Source organism: Panthera onca, chromosome E2, assembly GCF_046562875.1.
Source record: "Panthera onca isolate mPanOnc1 chromosome E2, mPanOnc1 haplotype 2, whole genome shotgun sequence".
Lineage (NCBI taxonomy): Eukaryota > Metazoa > Chordata > Mammalia > Carnivora > Felidae > Panthera > Panthera onca.
In genome coordinates, this window is record NC_138353.1 from 33531908 (window position 1) to 33547342 (window position 15435).

At 51.3% G+C, this 15435-nt stretch overlaps 2 protein-coding genes across 2 annotated transcripts; both read left to right on the top strand.

The window, feature by feature from the left end:
- Positions 1-5000: 5000 nt before the first annotated feature.
- Positions 5001-6685, top strand: LOC145713230 (metallothionein-2). The gene is made up of 3 exons (XM_081791543.1): positions 5001-5132; positions 5699-5764; positions 6435-6685. The coding sequence occupies exons 1-3, from the start codon at positions 5105-5107 to the stop codon at positions 6524-6526; spliced, it is 186 nt and encodes a 61-aa protein (XP_081647669.1). The 5' UTR covers positions 5001-5104; the 3' UTR covers positions 6527-6685.
- Positions 6686-11987: 5302 nt separating this feature from the next.
- LOC144614605 (metallothionein-2) lies at positions 11988-13667 on the top strand. The gene is made up of 3 exons (XM_078438732.2): positions 11988-12119; positions 12686-12751; positions 13422-13667. The coding sequence occupies exons 1-3, from the start codon at positions 12092-12094 to the stop codon at positions 13511-13513; spliced, it is 186 nt and encodes a 61-aa protein (XP_078294858.2). The 5' UTR covers positions 11988-12091; the 3' UTR covers positions 13514-13667.
- Positions 13668-15435: the final 1768 nt, after the last annotated feature.

The following is a 15435-nucleotide window of genomic DNA, read 5'->3' on the forward strand; positions in this document are numbered from 1 at the left end:
TGTTAGGTTTCAGAAGTACTCAGGAGGGTCGCCTGGCTGGCTTAGGTGGTAGAGTGTGCAACTCTTGTTTTGTTTTTTATTTTTTTAAATTTTCATCCAAATTAGTTAGCATATAGTGCAACAATGATTTCAGGAGTAGATTCCTTAGTTCCTCTTACCCATTTAGCCCATCCTCCCTCCCACAACCCCTCCAGTAACCCTCAGTTTGTTCTCCATATTTATGAATCTCTTCTGTTTTGTCTCCCTCCCTGTTTTTATATTATTTTTGTTTCCCTTCCCTTATGTTCATCTGTTTTGTCTCTTAAAGCCCTCATATGAGTGAAGTCCTATGATTTTTGTCTTTCTCTGACTAATTTCGCTGAGCATAATACACTCCAGTTCCATCCACGTAGTTGCAAATGGCAAGATTTCATTCTTTTTGATTGCTGAGTAATACTCCATTGTATATATATACCACATTTTCTTTATCCATTCAGCCATCGACGGACATTTGGGCTCTTTCCATACTTTGGCTATTGTTGACAGTGCCGCTATAAACATTGGGGTGCATGTGTCCCTTCGAAACACCACACCTGTACCCCATGGATAAATGCCTAGTAGTGCAATTGCTGGGTTGTAGGGTAGTTCTATTTTTAGTTTTTTTGAGGAAACTCCATACTGTTTTCCAGAGTGGCTGCACCAGCTTGCATTCCCAGGAGTGTGCAACTCTTGATCTCGGGGTTTGGAGTTGTAGGTTCAAGGCCCACATTGGATGTAGAGATTACTTAACTAAAATCTTTAAAAAAAAAAAAAAAGTACTCTGGGGATGGAATCTACCTCCCCACTTGTTTGACTTTTCTTTACAGGGCTTGCTTCTGACACACTTGAAGGACCAATTTTTAGTTTTTAGTTTTGAGAGGAGAGAAAGAGAGAGAATGAGCCAGGAGGGGCAGAGAGAGGGAGAGGGAGAATCCCAAGCAGGCTCCATACTGAGAGCGAGGTGCCCAATGTGGGGCTCAAACCCACAAACCCTGAGATCATGAACCTGAGCTGAAATCAAGAGTCGGATGCCTAACCGGCTGAGCCATCTAGGCACCTCCCAATTTTTACTTTCTGACACAGATTTAATTTTTGGCAAAATAAATTACTAAGAAAAAACTTTAAAAGGCACAATTTACAAAACCCACGTTTTAATTCAACAAATTTCCCTCTTGTTTTGAGGAACAAAATAACAAAACTTTTAAAAACTGCAAACGACACATGTATTCATCAAAGGTGTGCACTGAGCACTAGAAACAATTCACAAGGTGTGTGGACCACATACACCTTGAGTAGCACCGTCTCCAACACCCGCACAGGGAATCCATCAGTGTTGGCTTGTCTAGTGCCACTGACAGGACACCCAGTACCCCTGAGAGCTCCCTGTTGTGACTTGGCTCTGAGTCTTTGGAAGTTCCTCCCCAGGTCAGGCTGGGATCCGCCCCTACAAAATCTGCCCTTGGCAACTTGAAACCAACAAAGTCACTAGGGAATTGGAGACAATTGCCCAGCCATTTCCCCACAAGAGGGAGGCCATCCAAGAACTGGTTCCAGATGAAGTACTTCATGTCTGTCTGTGCAGGGTGATGGCCAGTCCTGCCGTTTGGAAGACTTTGCGGTGTTTATTAGGCAGGAGAGAGGCCTTGAGTGACTTGTAATTAGTGCCAACGGTTAGTCCCCTGGGGCTCTTTGTGGAGGGAGTTGCTACTTGATGTTCAATCAAAGAGAAAGTGAGTCATGTGGCCCTGAATCAGGACCATGCTTGCCTGTGGGTACCTGGTGTGAAAAGGGGATTTATGAAGCCAGCCCGTGCCCAGAGCATGGGCTTTGCTGTCAGGCAGTCTGGTTCACAGCTTACCTTGCCATTTCTTGGCCATGTGACCTGGGCAAGTTGTTGACACTTACGAAGCCTTCATTTCTTCATTCGTATAAAGGAGATGACATTTCAATGTAAGAAATTAAGTGAGATAGTGTCCTGGCTCCTGGCTAGGGCTTAACAAACAGTGGGTATTATGGTCACTACAATATTCACACTGACATTTGTGGAGAGAGAATACTTCTAGCTCCCAACATGCTCCAGAGAAAGACTCTTTGGTTTGGAAGCATTACTCTGGAGGCTAGAGATGCGATTAGAAATTTGCTGACCTGGGGCCCAGGGGAGTGTGGATGTCCAGCAGTAGGCCCCTAGGGACAGGATGGTGCCACCGCATTTGGACAGACACAAGAATCTTTCCCATCCTTTACGTAATTTGATCTGTACAGGAAACCGTCAAAAGCGAACATGCAGGGACTGAAGTGATTGTGCCAACACCAGAGAGATTAAGCAACCAGCCCCAGGTCACACAGCTCCTAGTCAGAGTTATTAATTTATATACTACAGCTGACCTCACCCTCTGGCCACCACTGGCTGATCATGATGTCACTGGATGCTAAATCCTGCCTCTCATCATTCAGAGCTGGAAGGGTCCTTTGAGATAGTCTAGTTGTGCCCTATCTGGAGAGATGGGAAACCGAAGCCCAGAGAGGTCACAGAGCTCTGCAGAGGATCTGACTGCCCTCTCAGTGCTCCTCCCACTGCTGCTCTGTGCCTCTCCGTCCTCACCTTTCATGCAAAGTCATGGTGCAGGGTGGAGGGTGAGGGCATGATGCTACAGTAAGCCTGCATGAGTGCAACGCCCCCTCGTGTCACTTACAGATGCCTGACGTAAACCTCTCTGTGGCTCAGTCTCCTGCACTATAAAAGGGGAAAAATAGTAGGGCAGCGGCTCTTAGAATGAGATTATTTAATACATGTAAAGAAATGAGAATGATGCCTGGACACAGTGAGTAATCCATAATGTTAGCTATTATTTTATTAATAGCATTCATAGCATAGGAGACATTTCTCTACCTCCAGAAAAATAAGCCCAGCCTGATGGGCTTAGCTGCGTGTCCTGTGTTGTCTCCCTCTACCCAATAAGCATGTGACCGATTGCCCAGAGAGAGTTATCCTCTCTTCTCCCACGAGAAGGGTCGGCCCTAGGGATATAAAGCCATGAGCAAGACAGTCCAAGTCCTCATAATAGATACAGATGGATGCCTGCCATCTCTGCTGTCCTCTGCAACCGTATCTTACTTAACATTTTCTTTTGAATGATTCATATTTTTTGCAATACATTTATATGAAAAGCAAAGTCTTTTACCACTACTGAAAATGAGAATGAGTTTACTTCCAGACATAGAAGTGTGCTATAAAATCATGTATCATATATATATGTATATATATATATATACATAGATATGTGATTACATATACATATATATCATATATTACATATACATATACATATATATATATACTCCTTTTGTTTCACTTTGTCACTCCCAAGATTGAGCTTGACACAGTAGAGTGGAGCTAAAGACATATCTCCGGGCCGAAGGGAGGCTTTATCATTTACTTTCTTTCCCTCCAGCAGTGGCTGGAACCATATCCAGGGTACCACCTCCCAGAACCGTGACCCTGGGTTAGCTACCTTAAACTCCATGTGCTGTGTGCACTTTTGCCTTTGGGAAACCGGCTCGTAACTAATGTCCCCTTTGTGATTGCTATTGGGGGGCACCTGGGTGGCTCAGCTGGTTAAGGGACTGACTCTTGGTTTCTGTTCAGGTCACAATCTCTCTGTGAGTTCGAGCCCCACATCAGTCTCCGTGCTGACAGTAGATTGGGATTCTCTCTCTAACCTTCCCTCTGCCCTTCCTGTGCTTGCGTGTGCTCTCTCAAAATAAAGAAATAAACTTAAAAAAAAATTAAAAACATAAAGGATCACTGGTAGGGTTCAAATAGCCAAGATGAGACACAAGGATGGGAACAGACTAAATGCTATGCAGTTGCCAGGAACACAAAGAGGGACAGAACCACTCGTCTTACTTTGTTATTTGATGCCGGGTTCACCTATCACATACAAAGATCCCTTCCCATGCTTTGGGCACCTCCATCATGACTAGGGTGAATTGGCAGGGCTGAGGAAAGCCCCTAGAAAGTTTAGGCGAAGGAGCACCCGGACAAACGGGCCCACACATCCCTTCCGCGGTAGAGAATAGAAAGAACGAAGGGAGCCACAGGCCTGTGCTCACGGCGTTGCTGTGTACAAGACAAACACGCCCTAAGGCCCACAATAGGGGACCTAGACAGGCAATGGCTGGCAGGGAAGGGAGGAGGAAGTCACTAAACACTAGGTAATTCTTGGAATGCTGAAAGGGAAATGACCACTTTTCTTATTTTGTTATTTAAAGTCAGGTCTCCCTATCACCTAAAAGAATCCCTCCGTTGTGGGCATCTTACCCACTGGGCACCGCCTGGAGTGGGGTGCATCCGCAGGTTGTGGCAAGCCCTGCTTTTAACCCAAAGAAGGGCCCAGACAATCGCGCCCATATATCCTTTCGCGCCTGGAGAACGGACAGAGGCAGTGGTCTGTGCCTGCCAAACGGCGTACCGCATGAAAGGGTCCGAAAGCCCGACGTGGGGCCGGAGAAGAGACTTGCCAGGGAGGCAAAGGTCACGTCCACCCCCCATCCTCTGCACACAACTCTCTCAGGTGGCTCTGCACACCCACCCTCTGCCCCTTGCCCCCGCCAAGCCTGGGTCTGGAAGGAGAAGCCGGCGTTGCACACGGGCTCCCGGAAAGAGCGACCCCGGGGACACCTGTAGCGGGCCGGGGGTGGGGAAGGCGGCGAGGACCCAGGCAGAGAGTTCCCGGAACCGACGGGAACGGGGGCGGCGGCCAACCGCGGAGAGACCGAGAGGGGGCGGGCAGGGCGGCTGGGACACCGCGTGCCGACCCCTCCGCGAGGTGCGCACGGAGCCCGCCACCCTCCTGGACCCGTGCGCCCGGCCCCGCGAGGTGCACACAGCACAGCCAAGGACACGCCGGGCCGCGCGCTCTCCGCGGGGCGGGTGCAAGGGCCGGGGCGGGGCCTTTGCGCCCGGACCGCCCGCTCCCGCTATAAAGCCGGCCCGCCAGCGCCCAGGCTCCACCACGCCTCCAGCCATCAGCTGTGTGCCTCTTGTGTCCCCTGCTTTGGACTTCCGTCGTCACCTCGACTCCAGATGGACCCCAACTGCTCCTGCTCCGCCGGTAAGGGCCCCCGGCTCTGAGTCTTAGGGTGCAGTTTCCCAGGCCCGGACCGACTGTTCTTGGGGTTAGAAGAGCGACTGTTTTGGACTTGAGCTGAATCCCGTCGTGGGCACGTGCTGTGCTTTCTCCCCCGCCAAGCCCCTGAGAGCATTTCCGTTCTCTCTCTGCCCCCTGTGTTAGAGGGGAGGGTACTGCGGTCACGTCGAAGCCTCCTGTTGGTCGAGGGCTGCTGACCTGGGACACAGTGCTCTGTTCAGGCCTTGGAGCCACCAGCACTTGATGGGAGGCGGGGCATTGCCTCCTCGGGGTTCAAGACCACAGGCTCTGGTTCTACTCTTAGCCCTTTGGAAGGCCCGAGACCTTCCGTGTGGAGTAAAAGCCGGAGGGGACCTACCTTTCCTAGCACCCCAGAGAGAGAGAGTGGGGCTGCCCTTACCCGCCCTGCGTGAGGAGCGAGCTCCTGGTGCTGGGCACCGACCCGGAGGCCGCAGGGGGCGTGTGTTGCCCACCCACTGTGGCTCCTACACCGCACTTGTGCTCACCGAGTCTCTTTCTCTCCCTGGCAGGTGGCTCCTGCACGTGCGCCGGCTCCTGCACGTGCAAAGAGTGCAGATGCACCTCCTGCAAGAAGAGTGAGTGTGGGGTGTTCTCCCAGGGGGCTGGGCTGGGTCAGATGACCCAGCTTCTCGACATCCCCTTCCCTCAGCCCCTGACTCAGAATTGGCACTGAAAGTTCCTGCAGATAAGATGGTGGAGTCCCCACCTCATCCTAGAGCAGGGCAACCGAGGCCCCTGCAGAGAGGTCAGCAAATCGTGTCAAGGATGCAGCCAGCACCAGAACCTAGGTCTCCTGCCTTCTGAACCCTCCAGTGTCCTGACCCTTGATGTTCATGAATTTGATGACCACGTGTGGTGTCTCTGACCTGGTGCAGCCCTTTCCTCTGCAGACAGCCCAGAGCTTCCCCGGCCCTCCCGGGCGCTGGTGGGCAGGGGGTGCCCCCTCTCTGACCTTGAGGACTTCCCTCGCGTCACTGTGTGGTTCAGGGGGGCAAAGGACTAGCCTCCATTGTCCCTGGAGGCCCTGTCTCTGTGTCTGCAGGCATTCTGCCCTGTCCTGGAATCAGATGGGGGCAAGGCAGCCTCTTGCTAGGGGGTAGGACCCAGTTGTCTAGGGACAGAGCAGGCCATCCTCAACCCAGGGCCCTGCAGGGCTGGGGGCAGAGCTGTGCCGGGCCCGCTGTGGGAAGGGGGGTTCCTGGTGACCCACTTGGGCTCTGACCCACTCGGGCCTTTCTCCCCCAGGCTGCTGCTCCTGCTGCCCCGTGGGCTGTGCCAAGTGTGCCCAGGGCTGCATCTGCAAAGGGGCATCGGACAAGTGCAGCTGCTGTGCCTGATGTGGGGGAGCACCTGTTCCAGATGTAAATAGAGCAACATGTACAAACCTGCAGTTTTTTTTTTACTTTTTCATATTACCATGACCTGTTTGCTACATTCCTGTTTCCATAAAATACATGACTTATAACAAAACTTGAATAAAATAAAAGTTGAATTTATGCTGGCTCTCTTTTCATGCTTTGGATATAAGGCACCTCATATTCCCCATGGCTGGAGTGGAAGATTGGACCGTAAGTGCAGAGACCTGGGTCCTGGACCCCCAAGTATTAGCCCCTAACACACTGTGCCTTATGGGAGTCAGGTTACCTCTGAATCAGTTTCTTGGATGAAAATGAAAGTATCTAGATGCCCTAACAGTATGGGGCAAATATAGTTCCCCTCAATTCTCGTGGGAAGTGTTTGTGGTCTACAACTTCTCAATATCTAATTAGGATTCCCTGCTGAGCTTTGATCCTCAGCAATGTTAGGTTTCAGAAGTACTCAGGAGGGTCGCCTGGCTGGCTTAGGTGGTAGAGTGTGCAACTCTTGTTTTGTTTTTTATTTTTTTAAATTTTCATCCAAATTAGTTAGCATATAGTGCAACAATGATTTCAGGAGTAGATTCCTTAGTTCCTCTTACCCATTTAGCCCATCCTCCCTCCCACAACCCCTCCAGTAACCCTCAGTTTGTTCTCCATATTTATGAATCTCTTCTGTTTTGTCTCCCTCCCTATTTTTATATTATTTTTGTTTCCCTTCCCTTATGTTCATCTGTTTTGTCTCTTAAAGCCCTCATATGAGTGAAGTCCTATGATTTTTGTCTTTCTCTGACTAATTTCGCTGAGCATAATACACTCCAGTTCCATCCACGTAGTTGCAAATGGCAAGATTTCATTCTTTTTGATTGCTGAGTAATACTCCATTGTATATATATACCACATTTTCTTTATCCATTCAGCCATCGACGGACATTTGGGCTCTTTCCATACTTTGGCTATTGTTGACAGTGCCGCTATAAACATTGGGGTGCATGTGTCCCTTCGAAACACCACACCTGTACCCCATGGATAAATGCCTAGTAGTGCAATTGCTGGGTTGTAGGGTAGTTCTATTTTTAGTTTTTTTGAGGAAACTCCATACTGTTTTCCAGAGTGGCTGCACCAGCTTGCATTCCCAGGAGTGTGCAACTCTTGATCTCGGGGTTTGGAGTTGTAGGTTCAAGGCCCACATTGGATGTAGAGATTACTTAACTAAAATCTTTAAAAAAAAAAAAAAAAGTACTCTGGGGATGGAATCTACCTCCCCACTTGTTTGACTTTTCTTTACAGGGCTTGCTTCTGACACACTTGAAGGACCAATTTTTAGTTTTTAGTTTTGAGAGGAGAGAAAGAGAGAGAATGAGCCAGGAGGGGCAGAGAGAGGGAGAGGGAGAATCCCAAGCAGGCTCCATACTGAGAGCGAGGTGCCCAATGTGGGGCTCAAACCCACAAACCCTGAGATCATGAACCTGAGCTGAAATCAAGAGTCGGATGCCTAACCGGCTGAGCCATCTAGGCACCTCCCAATTTTTACTTTCTGACACAGATTTAATTTTTGGCAAAATAAATTACTAAGAAAAAACTTTAAAAGGCACAATTTACAAAACCCACGTTTTAATTCAACAAATTTCCCTCTTGTTTTGAGGAACAAAATAACAAAACTTTTAAAAACTGCAAACGACACATGTATTCATCAAAGGTGTGCACTGAGCACTAGAAACAATTCACAAGGTGTGTGGACCACATACACCTTGAGTAGCACCGTCTCCAACACCCGCACAGGGAATCCATCAGTGTTGGCTTGTCTAGTGCCACTGACAGGACACCCAGTACCCCTGAGAGCTCCCTGTTGTGACTTGGCTCTGAGTCTTTGGAAGTTCCTCCCCAGGTCAGGCTGGGATCCGCCCCTACAAAATCTGCCCTTGGCAACTTGAAACCAACAAAGTCACTAGGGAATTGGAGACAATTGCCCAGCCATTTCCCCACAAGAGGGAGGCCATCCAAGAACTGGTTCCAGATGAAGTACTTCATGTCTGTCTGTGCAGGGTGATGGCCAGTCCTGCCGTTTGGAAGACTTTGCGGTGTTTATTAGGCAGGAGAGAGGCCTTGAGTGACTTGTAATTAGTGCCAACGGTTAGTCCCCTGGGGCTCTTTGTGGAGGGAGTTGCTACTTGATGTTCAATCAAAGAGAAAGTGAGTCATGTGGCCCTGAATCAGGACCATGCTTGCCTGTGGGTACCTGGTGTGAAAAGGGGATTTATGAAGCCAGCCCGTGCCCAGAGCATGGGCTTTGCTGTCAGGCAGTCTGGTTCACAGCTTACCTTGCCATTTCTTGGCCATGTGACCTGGGCAAGTTGTTGACACTTACGAAGCCTTCATTTCTTCATTCGTATAAAGGAGATGACATTTCAATGTAAGAAATTAAGTGAGATAGTGTCCTGGCTCCTGGCTAGGGCTTAACAAACAGTGGGTATTATGGTCACTACAATATTCACACTGACATTTGTGGAGAGAGAATACTTCTAGCTCCCAACATGCTCCAGAGAAAGACTCTTTGGTTTGGAAGCATTACTCTGGAGGCTAGAGATGCGATTAGAAATTTGCTGACCTGGGGCCCAGGGGAGTGTGGATGTCCAGCAGTAGGCCCCTAGGGACAGGATGGTGCCACCGCATTTGGACAGACACAAGAATCTTTCCCATCCTTTACGTAATTTGATCTGTACAGGAAACCGTCAAAAGCGAACATGCAGGGACTGAAGTGATTGTGCCAACACCAGAGAGATTAAGCAACCAGCCCCAGGTCACACAGCTCCTAGTCAGAGTTATTAATTTATATACTACAGCTGACCTCACCCTCTGGCCACCACTGGCTGATCATGATGTCACTGGATGCTAAATCCTGCCTCTCATCATTCAGAGCTGGAAGGGTCCTTTGAGATAGTCTAGTTGTGCCCTATCTGGAGAGATGGGAAACCGAAGCCCAGAGAGGTCACAGAGCTCTGCAGAGGATCTGACTGCCCTCTCAGTGCTCCTCCCACTGCTGCTCTGTGCCTCTCCGTCCTCACCTTTCATGCAAAGTCATGGTGCAGGGTGGAGGGTGAGGGCATGATGCTACAGTCAGCCTGCATGAGTGCAACGCCCCCTCGTGTCACTTACAGATGCCTGACGTAAACCTCTCTGTGGCTCAGTCTCCTGCACTATAAAAGGGGAAAAATAGTAGGGCAGCGGCTCTTAGAATGAGATTATTTAATACATGTAAAGAAATGAGAATGATGCCTGGACACAGTGAGTAATCCATAATGTTAGCTATTATTTTATTAATAGCATTCATAGCATAGGAGACATTTCTCTACCTCCAGAAAAATAAGCCCAGCCTGATGGGCTTAGCTGCGTGTCCTGTGTTGTCTCCCTCTACCCAATAAGCATGTGACCGATTGCCCAGAGAGAGTTATCCTCTCTTCTCCCACGAGAAGGGTCGGCCCTAGGGATATAAAGCCATGAGCAAGACAGTCCAAGTCCTCATAATAGATACAGATGGATGCCTGCCATCTCTGCTGTCCTCTGCAACCGTATCTTACTTAACATTTTCTTTTGAATGATTCATATTTTTTGCAATACATTTATATGAAAAGCAAAGTCTTTTACCACTACTGAAAATGAGAATGAGTTTACTTCCAGACATAGAAGTGTGCTATAAAATCATGTATCATATATATATGTATATATATATATACATAGATATGTGATTACATATACATATATATCATATATTACATATACATATACATATATATATATACTCCTTTTGTTTCACTTTGTCACTCCCAAGATTGAGCTTGACACAGTAGAGTGGAGCTAAAGACATATCTCCGGGCCGAAGGGAGGCTTTATCATTTACTTTCTTTCCCTCCAGCAGTGGCTGGAACCATATCCAGGGTACCACCTCCCAGAACTGTGACCCTGGGTTAGCTACCTTAAACTCCATGTGCTGTGTGCACTTTTGCCTTTGGGAAACCGGCTCGTAACTAATGTCCCCTTTGTGATTGCTATTGGGGGGCACCTGGGTGGCTCAGCTGGTTAAGGGACTGACTCTTGGTTTCTGTTCAGGTCACAATCTCTCTGTGAGTTCGAGCCCCACATCAGTCTCCGTGCTGACAGTAGATTGGGATTCTCTCTCTAACCTTCCCTCTGCCCTTCCTGTGCTTGCGTGTGCTCTCTCAAAATAAAGAAATAAACTTAAAAAAAAATTAAAAACATAAAGGATCACTGGTAGGGTTCAAATAGCCAAGATGAGACACAAGGATGGGAACAGACTAAATGCTATGCAGTTGCCAGGAACACAAAGAGGGACAGAACCACTCGTCTTACTTTGTTATTTGATGCCGGGTTCACCTATCACATACAAAGATCCCTTCCCATGCTTTGGGCACCTCCATCATGACTAGGGTGAATTGGCAGGGCTGAGGAAAGCCCCTGGAAAGTTTAGGCGAAGGAGCACCCGGACAAACGGGCCCACACATCCCTTCCGCGGTAGAGAATAGAAAGAACGAAGGGAGCCACAGGCCTGTGCTCACGGCGTTGCTGTGTACAAGACAAACACGCCCTAAGGCCCACAATAGGGGACCTAGACAGGCAATGGCTGGCAGGGAAGGGAGGAAGAAGTCACTAAACACTAGGTAATTCTTGGAATGCTGAAAGGGAAATGACCACTTTTCTTATTTTGTTATTTAAAGTCAGGTCTCCCTATCACCTAAAAGAATCCCTCCGTTGTGGGCATCTTACCCACTGGGCACCGCCTGGAGTGGGGTGCATCCGCAGGTTGTGGCAAGCCCTGCTTTTAACCCAAAGAAGGGCCCAGACAATCGCGCCCATATATCCTTTCGCGCCTGGAGAACGGACAGAGGCAGTGGTCTGTGCCTGCCAAACGGCGTACCGCATGAAAGGGTCCGAAAGCCCGACGTGGGGCCGGAGAAGAGACTTGCCAGGGAGGCAAAGGTCACGTCCACCCCCCATCCTCTGCACACAACTCTCTCAGGTGGCTCTGCACACCCACCCTCTGCCCCTTGCCCCCGCCAAGCCTGGGTCTGGAAGGAGAAGCCGGGGTTGCACACGGGCTCCCGGAAAGAGCGACCCCGGGGACACCTGCAGCGGGCCGGGGGTGGGGAAGGCGGCGAGGACCCAGGCAGAGAGTGCCCGGAACCGACGGGAACGGGGGCGGCGGCCAACCGCGGGGAGACCGAGAGGGGGCGGGCAGGGCGGCTGGGACACCGCGTGCCGACCCCTCCGCGAGGTGCGCACGGAGCCCGCCACCCTCCTGGACCCGTGCGCCCGGCCCCGCGAGGTGCACACAGCACAGCCAAGGACACGCCGGGCCGCGCGCTCTCCGCGGGGCGGGTGCAAGGGCCGGGGCGGGGCCTTTGCGCCCGGACCGCCCGCTCCCGCTATAAAGCCGGCCCGCCAGCGCCCAGGCTCCACCACGCCTGCAGCCATCAGCGGTGTGCCTCTTGTGTCCCCTGCTTTGGACTTCCGTCGTCACCTCGACTCCAGATGGACCCCAACTGCTCCTGCTCCGCCGGTAAGGGCCCCCGGCTCTGAGTCTTAGGGTGCAGTTTCCCAGGCCCGGACCGACTGTTCTTGGGGTTAGAAGAGCGACTGTTTTGGACTTGAGCTGAATCCCGTCGTGGGCACGTGCTGTGCTTTCTCCCCCGCCAAGCCCCTGAGAGCATTTCCGTTCTCTCTCTGCCCCCTGTGTTAGAGGGGAGGGTACTGCGGTCACGTCGAAGCCTCCTGTTGGTCGAGGGCTGCTGACCTGGGACACAGTGCTCTGTTCAGGCCTTGGAGCCACCAGCACTTGATGGGAGGCGGGGCATTGCCTCCTCGGGGTTCAAGACCACAGGCTCTGGTTCTACTCTTAGCCCTTTGGAAGGCCCGAGACCTTCCGTGTGGAGTAAAAGCCGGAGGGGACCTACCTTTCCTAGCACCGCAGAGACAGGGAGTGGGGCTGCCCTTACCCGCCCTGCGTGAGGAGCGAGCTCCTGGTGCTGGGCACCGACCCGGAGGCCGCAGGGGGCGTGTGTTGCCCACCCACTGTGGCTCCTACACCGCACTTGTGCTCACCGAGTCTCTTTCTCTCCCTGGCAGGTGGCTCCTGCACGTGCGCCGGCTCCTGCACGTGCAAAAAGTGCAGATGCACCTCCTGCAAGAAGAGTGAGTGTGGGGTGTTCTCCCAGGGGGCTGGGCTGGGTCAGATGACCCAGCTTCTCGACATCCCCTTCCCTCAGCCCCTGACTCAGAATTGGCACTGAAAGTTCCTGCAGATAAGATGGTGGAGTCCCCACCTCATCCTAGAGCAGGGCAACCGAGGCCCCTGCAGAGAGGTCAGCAAATCGTGTCAAGGATGCAGCCAGCACCAGAACCTAGGTCTCCTGCCTTCTGAACCCTCCAGTGTCCTGACCCTTGATGTTCATGAATTTGATGACCACGTGTGGTGTCTCTGACCTGGTGCAGCCCTTTCCTCTGCAGACAGCCCAGAGCTTCCCCGGCCCTCCCGGGCGCTGGTGGGCAGGGGGTGCCCCCTCTCTGACCTTGAGGACTTCCCTCGCGTCACTGTGTGGTTCAGGGGGGCAAAGGACTAGCCTCCATTGTCCCTGGAGGCCCTGTCTCTGTGTCTGCAGGCGTTCTGCCCTGTCCTGGAATCAGATGGGGGCAAGGCAGCCTCTTGCTAGGGGGTAGGACCCAGTTGTCTAGGGACAGAGCAGGCCATCCTCAACCCAGGGCCCTGCAGGGCTGGGGGCAGAGCTGTGCCGGGCCCGCTGTGGGAAGGGGGGTTCCTGGTGACCCACTTGGGCTCTGACCCACTCGGGCCTTTCTCCCCCAGGCTGCTGCTCCTGCTGCCCCGTGGGCTGTGCCAAGTGTGCCCAAGGCTGCATCTGCAAAGGGGCATCGGACAAGTGCAGCTGCTGTGCCTGATGTGGGGGAGCACCTGTTCCAGATGTAAATAGAGCAACATGTACAAACCTGCAGTTTTTTTTTTTTTACTTTTTCATATTACCATGACCTGTTTTCTACATTCCTGTTTCTGTGAGATGTTTGAATGACAATAAATCATCTAGACTCTTCTGGCTCCAGGTGTCTAGCAGTGTGTTGGGAAGGTGGGACTTGTTTCTAGTTGGGTTAAAGGGGACCTGGGTTGGGGGAAGTTGAGGGGGTGGGCATGGGAAGTGGGGGTAGGGCAGGGTTTCCTGCAGTCTGGCTGGTCCACCTCCTTTGAGGCCCTTCTTGGACAGCTATGACAGCCTCCACTGCCTTCCAGAATGTCCCCACCCTTCGTTGTATCTGTGTCACTACCCGTATTCACTCAATAGCCACCTATGGTGCATCCAGTGTATACACAGGCATTGGGTTCTACTTGTCGAGGTCGCATAGAGCTTACAGACTGCCTGGGAGAGAGAAGTTCTGAATCGAAAATACATGTCTGTGACTGAGCATGCTGGGGGGTGAGGCCAAGTGGGGAGACCTGCCATGGGAGCTGCCTTCCTGTCAGAGGGGACTGCTTGAGCAAAGGCCCTGATGTGTAGGCCCACGTGGCTGGGTAAGTGTGCGAATGGAGTGTTCCAAATTCACTTCGGAGACCGCGTGTCTCCATCTGCCAGACTCCCCACCTGGCTGCCCTCTGAGCCACTCGGAGGTGGGACAGGGGAAGAGAGGACCACACCAGGGTCCCCCTTTCCTCTTCCCAGCTTCCATTCTGATTTCTTAGGTGTAAGATGGGCTGCGGAACCCAGATTTTAACAAGGACCTAAGGTTGTAACCCACCGGGGCGGTCACATGGAGCGTTTAGTGAAATGAAATGAGCCTCTGCCAGGAAATATTTCCACCCTGGTTGGAATTTGAGGCCAAGTCCCCCAACGTGTGGCTGCCTGTCCTGGGGGCCAAGAGAACACGGAGGTACCAGGTTCCTGTCAGTCTGTGGAGGAAGAGGCGGGTAGGCCTTGCCCTGCAGGATGTGGCAAGTGTTTTCGTAGAGACCAAATCAGACACCACCCCGGTGTGGATGGGCTGGTGTCCTCGTCACTGTGTCCTAGTGAGAGCCTGGCACAGACCCTGTGGCTCTTGGACAGGAGAGCGATGTGCCGTTGCCACGTGTGCTCCGGAAGTCCTGCTGCCACAGTCACAAACGGGCCCAGTTATTTCACAACTCCGCCTTTGGGACTCACAGCTGCCAATCCTCTCCGTGGAAGGGTACAGAATGTCTTCATTCGGCCTGACAAACACAATCATCGGCCTGCAGCGTTTTACTTTTCAAGTCCTGTGTGAAGTAGCCTTCTCTCTTCCTCCCTGAGCCCCCCATTTCCCCAAGGGGTGGGCGGGGCATGACCATTACGGTGGCAGCTCGAGAGATTAATTTACAATAGTTTTTTTATTTTTTTTATTTTTTTATTTTAATTTATTTTTATTAAAAAAAAATTTTTTTTTTTTTAACATTTATTTATTTTTGAGACAGAGAGAGACAGAGCATGAACGGAGGAGGGGCAGAGAGAGAGGGAGACACAGAATCGGAAACAGGCTCCAGGCTCTGAGCCGTCAGCCCAGAACCGGATGCGGGGCTCGAACTCATGGACCGTGAGATCGTGACCTGAGCCGAAGTCGGACGCTTAACCGACTGAGCCACCCAGCCGCCCCAATAGTTTTTTTAAAAAATGAATATGATTGCATCAGAATGGCTCATTTAATTCCAGAAGCCAATGCCTTGTTTAGCTGGTAAGGCAGTTAAACATGGCTGCTCTGGGGCCAGATTGCCTGGCCAGAACCACAGCTCTACTACTTAGGGAAGTTATGTGGCCTGTTTGTGCCTTGTAGTTCTCATCTGTAAAGTGGGGGCAGTAAAAGTG